This window comes from Engraulis encrasicolus, chromosome 17 (genome assembly GCF_034702125.1).
Source record: "Engraulis encrasicolus isolate BLACKSEA-1 chromosome 17, IST_EnEncr_1.0, whole genome shotgun sequence".
Taxonomy (NCBI): Eukaryota; Metazoa; Chordata; class Actinopteri; order Clupeiformes; family Engraulidae; genus Engraulis; species Engraulis encrasicolus.
The window spans coordinates 54,116,438-54,128,937 of NC_085873.1; the positions used below are offsets into that span (position 1 = coordinate 54,116,438).

Genomic DNA, 12,500 nt, shown 5'->3' on the forward strand with positions numbered 1-12,500 from the left:
CTCCATAACCCTCTCTCTCCTCTCCACCTCTCCAGCTCTCCCCCATATCCCTCTCTCCCCCATATCCCTCTCTCCCCCCATACCCCCTCTCTCCCCCCATATCCCTCTCTCCCCCCATACCCCTCTCTCCCCCCATATCCCTCTCTCCCCCCATACCCCTCTTTCCCCCCATATCCCTCTCTCCCCCCATATCCCTCTCCCCCCTCTCTCCCCCTCATCTCTCTCTCCCCCATATCCCTCTCTCCCCCCATATCCCTCTCTCCCCCCATATCCCCCCTCTCCCCCATATCCCTCTCTCCCCCCATATCCCTCTCTCCCCCCATATCCCTCTCCCCCCATATCCCCTCTCTCCCCCCATATCCCTCTCTCCCCCCATATCCCTCTCTCCCCCCATATCCCTCTCTCCCCCATATCCCCTCTCTCCCCCCATATCCCTCTCCTCCCCCCATATCCCTCTCTCCCCCCATATCCCTCTCTCCCCCCATATCCCTCTCTCCCCTCCTCCCCTCTCTCTGCCCCCATATCCCTCTCTCCCCCCATATCCCTCTCTCCCCCATATCCCTCTCTCCCCCCCATATCCCTCTCTCTGCCCCCATATCCCTCTCTCCCCCCCCATATCCCTCTCTCCCCCCATATCCCTCTCTCCCCCCCATATCCCTCTCTCCCCCCATATCCCTCTCTCTCCCCCCATATCCCTCTCTCCCCCCATATCCCTCTCTCCCCCCCATATCCCCTCTCTCCCCCCATATCCCTCTCTCCCCTCCTCCCCTCTCTCTGCCCCCATATCCCTCTCTCCCCCCCATATCCCTCTCTCCCCCCATATCCCTCTCTCCCCTCCTCCCCTCTCTCTGCCCCCATATCCCTCTCTCCCCCCATATCCCTCTCTCCCCCATATCCCTCTCTCTGCCCCCATATCCCTCTCTCCCCCCATATCCCTCTCTCCCCCCATATCCCCTCTCTCTGCCCCCATATCCCTCTCTCCCCCCATATCCCTCTCTCCCCCCATATCCCTCTCTCCCCCCATATCCCTCTCTCCCCCCATATCCCTCTCTCGCCCCCTATCCCTCTCTGCCCCCATATCCCTCTCTCCTCCCCCCCTCTCCGCTCCCCTTCTCCTCTGCCTCTCCCCCCTCTCCTCTGCCTCTCCCCCCATATCCCTCTCTCCCCCCATATCCCTCTCTCCCCCCATATCCCTCTCTCCCCCCATATCCCTCTCTCCCCCCATATCCTCTCTCCCCCCATATCCCTCTCTCCCCCCATATCCCTCTCTCCCCTCTCTCCCCCCATATCCCTCTCTCCCCCCATATCCCTCTCTCCCCCCATATCCCTCTCTCCCCCCCATATCCCTCTCTCCCCCCATATCCTCTCTCTCCCCCTCTCCTCTGCCTCTCCCCTTCCCCTCTCTCTCTCCCCCTCTCCTCTGCCTCTCTCCCTTTGCCTCTCGCCCAGGCCCTCTCGCCCTCTACGCCCCCCCTTCCCCTCTCTCCTCCCCCCCTCTCCTCTCCCCCCTCCTCCTCTGGCCTCTCCTTTGCCTCTCCAGGCCTCTCCTCTGCCTCTCCCCCTTCTCTCTCCCGCTGTCCCCCCCCCCTTCCTCTCTCCCTCTGTCCCCCCCCTTCTCTCTCCCCTCCTTCTCCTCTCTCCCCCCCTCACTCTACGCCCCCCTTCTCTCCCCCCCTCATGTCCCCCTCCTCCTCACTCACTCACATTAAAGGTGACAGTCCGCTGCCTTTGATTCCCCCTGCCCTGCCTGACCCACATAGGGCTGCTTTGTAGTGCTGCAGGAAGAGGAAGAGGAAGAGGGGGGGGGGGGGGGGGGGGGGGGGGGGGGGGGGGGGGGGGGGGGGGGGGGGGGGGGGGTGGGGGGGGGGGGGGGGGGGGGGGGGGGGGGCGGGGCGGGGGCGGGGGGGGGGGGGGGGGGGGGGGGGGGGGGGGGGGGGGGGGGGGGGGGGGGGGGGGGGGGGGGGGGGGGGGGGGGGGGGGGGGGGGGGGGGGGGGGGGGGGGGGGGGGGGGGGGGGGCGGGGGGGGGGGNGGGGGGGGGGGGGGGGGGGGGGGTGGGGGGGGGGGGGGGGGGGGGGGGGGGGGGGGGGGGGGGGGGGGGGGGGGGGGGGGCGGGGGGCGGGGGGGGGGGGGGGGGGGGGGCGGGGGGGGGGGGGGGGGGGGGGGGGGGGGGGGGGGGGGGGGGGGGGGGGGGGGGGGAGGAGAGGGGGTGGATGTGGTGGGAGAAGAAACCCAGCTAGACGCATTTCCCCTGTCTAACTTCAAAAACATGTTTGATGTTAAAAACTGATGGATTCCCATGCTTTTACCCCTTCCTTCTTCTGCCTCTCTCTGTCTCGCTCGCTCCTTTCCTCTCCTCCTCATGTCTCTCTCTCTCTTCTATTCCTCTCCTCCTTATCTTCAGCTCTCTCCATTTTCGTTCCTGTCTACACTTCAATCTCCTTCACATCCCCCCTCTCTCTCTCTCTCTCATGTCTTTCTCACTCCTTCTCCCTCCCTCCCGCTCTTCCTTTCCTCTCATGTCTCTCTCTCGCTCCCTCTTCCTCTCGATCTCATGTCTTTCTCGCTCCTTATCTGCAGCATTCTCCATCTTGTTTCCTGTCTACACTTCAATCTCCTTCACACTCGCACCCCCCCGCCTTCCTTCACCATTTCCCCCTCGAGCCCTCTCTCTCTCTCTCTCTCTCTCTCTCTCTCTCTCTCTCTCTCTCTTAACCAATTCTCTCTCTCTCTCTCTCTCTCTCTCTCTCTCTCTCTCTCTCGCGCGCTCTCTCTCTCGCGCTCTCTCTCTCTCTCTCTCTCCCCCCATTCCTTCACCAATTCCCCCTCTCTCTCTCTCTCCCTCCCCTCTCTCTCTCTCTCCCTCTCGTCTCTGCCATCCAGCTCATCAAGTTATCCTCTGGAGGATGAGGGTGTATCAACTGGCTCCAACTGGCTTCAACTTGGCCTGCTCTCCTCTCCTCTGCTCTGCTCTCCTCTTATCTGAACTCCGCTTCTAAATCACATCTGAGGTGATGAGGAGTCATTAATCTGGGTGCCACCTTCCAATCTCATCCATCTCATCTTCCTCCTCCTCATCTTCCTCATCCTCCTCTTCCTCCTCCTCAACCTCCTCCTCCTCCTCCTCTTCTCCACCACCTCCTCCTCCTCCTCTTCTTCCTCCTCTTCCTCCTCTCCTCTCCTCCTCCTCCTCAACCTCCTCTTCCTCCACCTCCTCTCCTCCTCCTCCTCCACCTCCACCTCCTCCTCCTCCTCTCCTCGCCTCTCCTCCTCCTCCTCCTCCCCCTCTCCTCTCCTCTCCTGACTCCTCTCCTCTCCTCTCCTATCTCCTCTCCTCTCCTCTTCTCTTCTCTCCCCTCTCTCCTCTCCTGTCTCCGCTCCTCTCCTCTCCTCTCCTCTCCTCTCCTCTCCTCTCCTCTTCCTCCTCCTCCTCCTCCTCCTCAACTGGGACGGCTGCATCATCACTGGAGTGTTATTCACCTCACCTGCACTCCACAGGTGGTCGGCCAATCTAGTTAGCCTGCGATGGGACGGTGGCCAACTGGGGACAAATCAGCCGCTAATTTCTTGGTCTCCCCTCCTCCTCCGAGTGAGGATCTCTGATTTGGGGCCAAGTGTATTTATCAGTGCACTACCCTCCAGACAAGGGGACACCACCACCATCATCATCAGTGGAAAGGAGAGTTGGAGAGGATTACAATCATATCCCTCTTCTCTGCATAAGCTATGGACGTGCCGAGCCACAAAGGGAGACAAAGAATACCTTGAATTAATGCACTGTAAATGGGATTGTACTTTAAAGTACTTAAGTGCGATGATAACCTACTGACTATGCCACTGATAAAAGCAGCCAGTACTGCCTCAATATAGTTGGACATATTTCCACTGACTTGTGCAGATTGTGAACAAGGAAGGAGTCCCAAAGGCTGCTTCCTCTGTAGTAGGGCTCAAGGATTCTACCAGAGATTCTTTAAGTATATAGAGATATGCCAATGTAATAAGTTGCTATGGGCACCTAACATGACCAGGTTCCGGTCTGCCTAAAGGGGCGTGTCATAATACTCCTAGCATTGAATAGAACAGTTCTTAGGTCTGCCTAGGTCTGCCTAAAGGGGGATTTCACCCCCTCCCCCTTGCAATTATAGAACCCGGAAGCAATGGGCCAATGGAACCTCTCTCTCTCTACTCTCTCTGATTCTACTGCTTTCGTCTTTTCTTTTCTCTGTACTAGGGCTCACTGTAAAGGAGCTACATTGTTATGACAAACTGAACCTGAACCTCAAAACCTCTAACTGAACTTTAAAAATACTTTCAGAAAAAATGTTAAAATGCACCATAAATGCAACACTATGCACCATAAAAAGCATAGTCCTAGGACCCAAAGCTTGCAAGTCCAGTGAAGTTTTCCACAAAAAAAGACCTGAAGTGTGCGGAATGTCTCCTTTTTCATACGAGAAAGTTCCACTGAATCCTGCACCTTCTTAACAGATGAGCGGTGACCTTTCAGCACTTAACTAGGCTCTTATTGTTGTAGGTCTGCACACGGTCAATACATTTAAAAAAATAAACGAGCAACATTTCGATCACCCTAGCTTTTTAAAAAATAAAGGGTTTTTTTTGGAGATTATTGGCAGTGTGCAGGCCTACCTCCTTCTGAATGTCTGACACTTTTGTCTGGCACCTGCAAAAAGTGTTTCTGGGTGTGCGCACCCTACCCAACTCTAGGCCTCTTACCTGCGACTCCAAACGGTCTCCGCAGCCCCGTGGTCAGCTTCTTGGTGTTGTTGTCCCGCAGCTCCATGCGGCCCACACGCACAATCTGACACACGAAGCTGATCTTCTCCCGCTTCAGATCCTCACTGCCCAGGTCCTAGAGAGAGAAGGGGGGAGAGAGAGAGAGAGAGAGAGAGAGAGAGAGAGAGAGAGAGAGAGAGAGAGAGAGAGAGAGAGAGAGAGAGAGAGAGAGAGAGAGAGAGAGAGAGAGAGAGAGAGACACAGAGAGAGAGAGAAAGACAAATGGAGACAGAGAGAAAGAGACAGACAGAGAGAAAGAGACAGACAGAGAGAGAGAGAGAGAGAGAGAGAGAGTGGGGTTAACATATAGATGTGTTTAGCGTTTACGTGCCGACAAGTAGAGATTTGACAGGGGATTGAGATGCATGTAGGGGTGTTTGACAGGGGATTGGGCAGCATGTAGGGGAGTTAGCTTGTGTTTGTTTTGCTCCTGCGCGTTCTCTGATGGGCTTGAGCGAGGCTCGGATGGGCCGGACTACGTGACTGGATGCAGGGGCTTATTTTGGCTTGTGCCGGAACAGGAGTGCACCGCACCGCACAGCACAGCACAGCACGGCGCCGCGTCGATTGATGAATTGATCCTCGTCTTCAGAGGGGAGATAAACTGTTTGTTTGGGGGACGGCCTATTTCAGGTAAATCGTGTTAGGGCTTCAGCTTTGATTGTGGCTGTGTGGTGTCCTCACGTCCTGCTGGGTAAACCAAGGGGAACAAGGTTCAGAGACGGGGGATCTTCTCTCGATTTGATTTTCTTTCAGGCCCTCCCTCCCCATGTCTTTGTTAATTCTTCCTTCTCTTCTACACTCACACACTCTCTCTCTCGCTCTCTCTCTGTATTTCTTCTTCCTCCTCCTCTCCTCCTCCTCCTCCTCCTCCTCCTCCGGGTCTCTCTTCCAAACCTCATGTCTTCATTCTGCACCTACACTGACCTTTCCAAACTAACATGTCTCTCTTTCCAAACTAACATGTCTTTTTTCTCTGTTCCATCTTCTCTTCTGGCCCTTGGAGAAAAACTATCGTGTCTCTTTCTCAAAGGAGCAGAGCAGAAGATGGAACTGGAGCCTCTGCCTTGCTGCAAAACTGATAGACACACTCACTCACACACACACACGCACGCACGCACGCACGCACGCACACACGCACACACACAAAAACACGTGCATGCGCACACACACAAAAACACGTGCACGCGCACACACGCACGCACGCACACACACGCACGCACGCACGCACGCACGCACACACGCACGCACGCACACACGCACACACGCACACACACACACACACACGCACGCACGCACGCACGCACGCACGCACGTCCGCACTCAGACCTGCGTGTGGAGCACCTGGGCGGGTTGCCAGATGAGGTTGGCTTTGAGCTATAATTACTCCGCATTAGCAGTGTGAGGTGAATATGAATGGAGCTCCGATGCTGCTGCTGCTGCTGCCACTACCCTAATTGTGTGTGTGTGTGTGTGTGTGTGTGTGTGTGTGTGTGTGTGTGTGTGTGTGTGTGTGTGTGTGTGTGTGTGTGTGTGTGTGTGTGTGTGTGTGTGTGTGTGTGTGTGTGTGTGTGTGTGTGTGTGTGTGTGTGTGTATGTGTGTGTGTGTGTGTGTGTGTGTGTGTGTGTGTGTGTGTGTGTGTGTGTGTGCGTTGCTGCTGCTGTCGACCTAATTGTGTGTGTGTGTGTGTGTGTGTGTGTGTGTGTGTGTGTGTGTGTGTGTGTGTGTGTGTGTGTGTGTGTGTGTGTAGCTGCGTTGTTGCATTTCTGCTGCCGCCCTAATTGTATCACTGAGGCTGCGGTGACATAAGCATCATCATCAGCACGACCCATACGGCCGTTATGATTAATGCAGCATACAGTACAGACGAGGAGAGCAGAGCAGAGCAGAGCAGCATAAAGATTAATTGTTTGTAATGGCGCCACACAACTCTGCACTGCTAATTGCATTAGACTGGAGAGAATGAACTGCCAGAGCTGTGTAAAAAATTAATTAATTTTGAAAAATTAAAAAACGGGTATTGCGGTGAGTGTGTGTGTGTGTGTGTGTGTGTGTGTGTGTGTGTGTGTGTGTGTGTGTGTGTGTGTGTGTGTCTAAGTAAATACTAGTTAGGGACCAGAACGCTCTGCCCTCAAAAGATACATCGCCTCAGGGAACTGATACCTGCATTACAATCAGCGCTGTAATAAATAAAAGATAATAAAATCAACAGGTATTGCGTTGTGTAAATACTAGGGACCAGAACGCTCTGCCCTCAAAAGATACAGAGGAATTTATACATGGCCTCAGGGAGCTGATACCTGCATTACAATCATCGCCCTCCAGGGGACAGGTGCTTAATTAGCTGGAGCTCCTGGCTAAATATTTAATGTGTGCCAATTACTTCTGTCTACACTCTACGGCTACAGACGAGCCAGAAAGTTACCGACCCTTAAAAAAGTTCCAGATAACCTAGATAAGAGCAGAGCCATACGGTACATCTTGTAACGGCGCAGGATAAAACCAGCCTTGCCAATCAGGAGGAGAGAGATTGTAGTTTTCGAATTGAGAAGTCTGCACACATAAAATCCTTTCTGTTGTATTTTATTATTTCATGAAGGATTTTAAGTGTGTGGACTTCTCACTTTGAAAACTACAGTTGGCCTTCGTCCTGCACCTCTTCTTCGGATGTGCACAATCCTCTCCTTCAACTGAAGGAGCGAGATTGACTGCTACATTTTGACCAATCGCAACATCTCTACTCCTGACAAGCGATCGGCTATTCCAGTCATGCACGGCTCATATTAATTGTGGAGCATTTTTGGAGAAGCTTGTTAAAATGGCCTGTTGGCTGACTGGCTGGCTGGCTTGAGAGAGAGATCGTATTACTGAAGCAATGCAGCAGACTGCTCGAAAAGATAAGTAGCCAATTCATCAACAGCATTTTTACATTTATCATTTTTACTCATTTCATATCTTGTGAAACTATCACTGCAGCAATTCAATTCATTACTGAAACAAAGAAAAAAGAAAAAAGAAAACTTCCTGCCTGAGGAACGACAGGCATGATGATAAAACTAGAACATACTGCTGTCAATTTATCTTTCATTTATCAAGCTGCCACTTAACACTGCTGATCATTCATCAGCTTCAGACCAGGCACTTTATTCATTTAGTCACTGCAGTAGAATCTGCACATGTTAACGGCTCCCCCATTGGCACACGCAGAGAGACATGACGAGCTCCTACAGGAGGCAACAGGCCTGGGGTGCGTAGCAAGAAGCTGGTTCAGGAGCAAATGCAATTAACAAATCCAATGCAATTTCCCATTGGAAACCTAATAAGTAGTTAACTAGTTAGCAACAATGCTTTCGAGAAACGGGGTCTCGGGCTGGTGATCTGGCATACAGAGCCTCTGGCTTACAGTTGTCTGGGGCTGGTCATCTGGCATACAGAGCCTCTGGCTTACAGTTGTCTGGGGCTGGTCATCTGGCATACAGAGCCTGTGGCTTACAGTCGTCTGGGGCTGGTCATCTGGCATACAGAGCCTGTGGCTTACAGTTGTCTGGGGCTGGTCATCTGGCATACAGAGCCTCTGGCTTACAGTTGTCTGGGGCTGGTCATCTGGCATACAGAGCCTCTGGCTTACAGTTGTCTGGGGCTGGTCATCTGGCATACAGAGCCTCTGGCTTACAGTTGTCTGGGGCTGGTGATCTGGCATACAGAGCCTCTGGCTTACAGTTGTCTGGGGCTGGTCATCTGGCATACAGAGCCTCTGGCTTACAGTCGTCTGGGGCTGGTCATCTGGCATACAGAGCCTCTGGCTTACAGTTGTCTGGGGCTGGTCATCTGGCATACAGAGCCTCTGGCTTACAGTTGTCTGGGGCTGGTCATCTGGCATACAGAGCCTCTGGCTTACAGTTGTCTGGGGCTGGTCATCTGGCATACAGAGCCTCTGGCTTACAGTCGTCTGGGGCTGGTCATCTGGCATACAGAGCCTCTGGCTTACAGTTGTCTGGGGCTGGTCATCTGGCATACAGAGCCTCTGGCTTACAGTTGTCTGGGGCTGGTCATCTGGCATACAGAGCCTCTGGCTTACAGTTGTCTCGGGCTGGTGATCTGGCATACAGAGCCTCTGGCTTACAGTTGTCTGGGGCTGGTCATCTGGCATACAGAGCCTCTGGCTTACAGTCGTCTGGGGCTGGTCATCTGGCATACAGAGCCTCTGGCTTACAGTTGTCTGGGGCTGGTCATCTGGCATACAGAGCCTCTGGCTTACAGTTGTCTGGGGCTGGTCATCTGGCATACAGAGCCTCTGGCTTACAGTTCTGTCAGAACCATTTTAGTCAAGAAACACAAGAGAAGAATCTGAATGCAATTTCTTTATTGAAATTCTGATTTACATTTGGCGGTATGGCTCTGTTCAGAGGAGCCCCCCTATTTCCATGAGCACCATGAAAAAGCAGAGAGTCAGGGGGCAGCAGCAGTTAGGGAATTCTCACCCCAGCTAGACAGGGAGAGATAAATATTTCCCCCCGTGAACAGAACCAGGCAACATGACAAGAATTTGCCATGTCATACACGACAAGGTGGAGCATGGGGAGGAGGTGGGTAGCAAAAAACCAAGCAGCGTACACGTCAGGGAGAAAGGAGTAGAATTTAAAGGGGCGCGCCACGGTGCGTGGCCAATCGCTAGGGAGGAAAGCTGATCGGCAAAGGGGATACACCTGGATCAATTAGAGGTGAGGGGAAAGGCGGCACGCTTCTTGACTACCATGGCCTGGCCAGAACTAACGTTTGAACACTCGATTTGTCTGGGGCTTGTTGTTGTGTTTGTGCATGTGTGTGCTTGGAGCGGGCTGCTGTGTGAAAATGCTCAGGCCTTTAGCCCAGCCCTTGGAGGAAAACCATGCGGCAGAATGTACCGGCTGATGTAAACCTACCGTGAATACAGCAATAAAAGGCTTTGTATTTGTATGTCTAAACCTACCGTGAATACCGCACGCAGATTGTGAAGCTGATCTAGATCCTTCACCAGCCCAGAGCTTGACCACTTCACTAGGTAGTTCTCACTGGGGACGGAGAGGAGAGAGAGAGGAGACAATGGAGATATTAATACAAAACAATGGAGATATTCATACAAAAACACTAAAAAGAACAAACAGAGCGGTCAGGGGAAGATGAATGAGGAAGGTGTTCGTACACATCTGCTAGCAAAGTGATTCTGAAAGTCAGGGCCGGGGCCCACTGGTGGGCCTTGAAACTTTGAAAGTATTACAAGTGGGATTTGTGAAAAAATCTAAATATTTGTGTGTGTGTGTGTGTGTGTGTGTGTGTTGTGACTTATTTATTTGAGTCGTATTGTGTCAGAGGTCGGCCTTGAATATTTGTGAAATTTTCAAGTGGGCCGCGAGTTGGAATCGGTTGACCACCTGAGCTAGCCCCTGCGTTGTACTAGGCCTGCCCTGCATAGCTTGCGTACCTGATGAATTTGGACTCCACAGGGTCGTAGAGGGACATGAGCACCTCGGCGTCCTCTCCGATCTTGCAGACCACGTTCTTCAGGGTGACGAAGAGGGCGAAGGACGGAGTCGAGGCAAACTTGGCCTGCCGGGTCAGGTCCATGTTCTGCTTCTGGGACTGGAGGCACAAAAACAACATTATCGATTTTAGCCATTTGTGACACTTCAGCCATTTGTGACATCAAAACCGACGATACAATACGATACAATAACACTTCATTGTCTGTTTTCACTGAAATTCATTATGCATCCCTGAACAATCCCCATTTAAGGAGGGACAAGACCGGTCAATGGTACCATTTAAGGTTGCAGGTTGCTAACGTCACTCAACATATAGCTGTAACTACATAAACCTTCATGAACATCAGTGTTTCCCACAGAAATTTTGGAAACTATGGGGGCAGCCGGGGTTTATTTTGGGGGGGGGGGGGGGGGGGGGGGTTCTTCTCACACGGGCCTTTTTGGGGGGGGGGGGGGTGTATTCTTGCAGCGTAAATGCAAAACGGCAAAACAATGACTACAGTATGACATTGGCGTATGGACAAACTGTAGGCCTGGGCCTATATTGCAGCCATTTATATTTTGAGAAATAAGGCTACATAACATTTTACCCATGACTTGTATAATAGTAGTACATTGTCATTGTCAAAAAATGCAGTACAGTGAATGATTTCTGTTTACAACACAGTTTCATTCGTCCCTCATGCAGGGGTCTGGGAAACAATAATAAAACAAAATAGGAGCAGAGATAAGAATTTAAGAGCACTGTGAAATTGTTAACGCATAGACAAAAAGGGTCTTAGAGGGTAGGCTATGCCTTTTCCCCCACACATATCTGTAGGCGTACACATTCTACATGAGGGGTGCTGGTCACAGGGCCAGTTTTTTCCCAAATTCCTCCCATTAAAAGGGCTGAACAACATATTACACATTTATGTCTATATTCACATTCATTACACATTAATTTCTATATGCAGCCCGATGTCTCCTCTGCTGTGTCAATGAAGGTCTGTCACCAAACTCATTACAACTGTAAAACAAAGCCTAGGGAGTGTTAGTAAACTCATCCCAACTGTCCCTTCTCTGAAGGTTTTTTATATTGCTCCCAAACCCAAGTAAACTACAACAACTTGACTAGGCTTTTGATCCCTGTCTTTCAAGCCCTTGTGGTTCTCTCTATAGCAGGAGTGCCCAACCTTTTTTTAACCAAGATCTACTTTTGAAGTTGATGGTCTGCCGTGATCTACCAAATTCAAGGATGTCAGTATGAAAATTTAAGACCACCATTTATTAATCACCATTATTATGAACAAAATGTTTTCAGTAGGCTACTATGGCCGTATCTTTTCAGTGTGTTTTTAAAGTGTGTTGAATAGCCTATCTTTACAAAGCAATGCAGCACTGATAGTATGCAGAGATAATTTCAGTCATACACAAGTCATACACAACTGAAACAATTTCAAAATGATAAACATTTGGTGTATAAAAGGCACATAGGCCCTATTTCTAAAATATGATGAAGCATTATCATGTCTTCAGTGGTATAGGCTACAAATTAAAAAGGGCTCAGAAATTCACCATTTGTTATGGGTAAATAGTAGGCTACTATGAGAGAGAGAGAGAGAGAGAGAGAGAGAGAGAGAGAGAGAGAGAGAGAGAGAGAGAGAGAGAGAGAGAGAGAGAGAGAGAGAGCAATGAGAGAACTCATTGGATTGGTTAACACCCCTGTTAAGTGTGACTTCTTCTATGAAGGTTTTTTTTCAGCTCTCTGGGACAGTAGCACAGCAAAGGCTTTCTATTGTGAGTTTGGCCAATCGTTTTGTCCACAACTGAAGCAAGAAATAGCACAAATTTAAGTGAATTCCATACATGTCAACAACTAACATTTCCCTTACACGCGGCACGCGATGTAAACGCAGTTAGCGATGATGCATGCGACTAGCGATTTGGACGAAGATCCTCGCATATCGGCGTGTCATAACGCATCGTTGCGCACATGTTCGTGTGCACACATGAATCAACTGTAATACCCTTACGGTCACTTCCTAATGCTTTCCCCTCATTCTGTGCTACCGTGGGACTACTTATCTAACCAATACAGAGTCTATAGGATGTATTTACTCCAGGAGGAAAATGCGAAGGAAATTCAAAATCGTAATTCAAATCGTTTTTAACAAAAACGGATATCGTTAAAAAAAAAAAAAAA

The 12,500-nt window shown here is 51.4% G+C and overlaps 1 protein-coding gene across 1 annotated transcript in view; it reads right to left on the reverse strand.

The window, feature by feature from the left end:
• LOC134467115 (dedicator of cytokinesis protein 1-like) overlaps positions 1–12,500 on the reverse strand; it is a 551,248-nt gene that overhangs the window by 472,484 nt on the left and 66,264 nt on the right. Inside the window, exons 8-10 of the mRNA XM_063221037.1 lie at positions 10,255–10,412; positions 9,763–9,844; positions 4,733–4,868 (exon numbers count right to left, since the gene is read on the reverse strand). Of these exons, the coding sequence (XP_063077107.1) occupies positions 4,733–4,868; positions 9,763–9,844; positions 10,255–10,412 (376 nt within the window). The remainder of the gene's footprint in view (positions 1–4,732; positions 4,869–9,762; positions 9,845–10,254; positions 10,413–12,500) is intronic.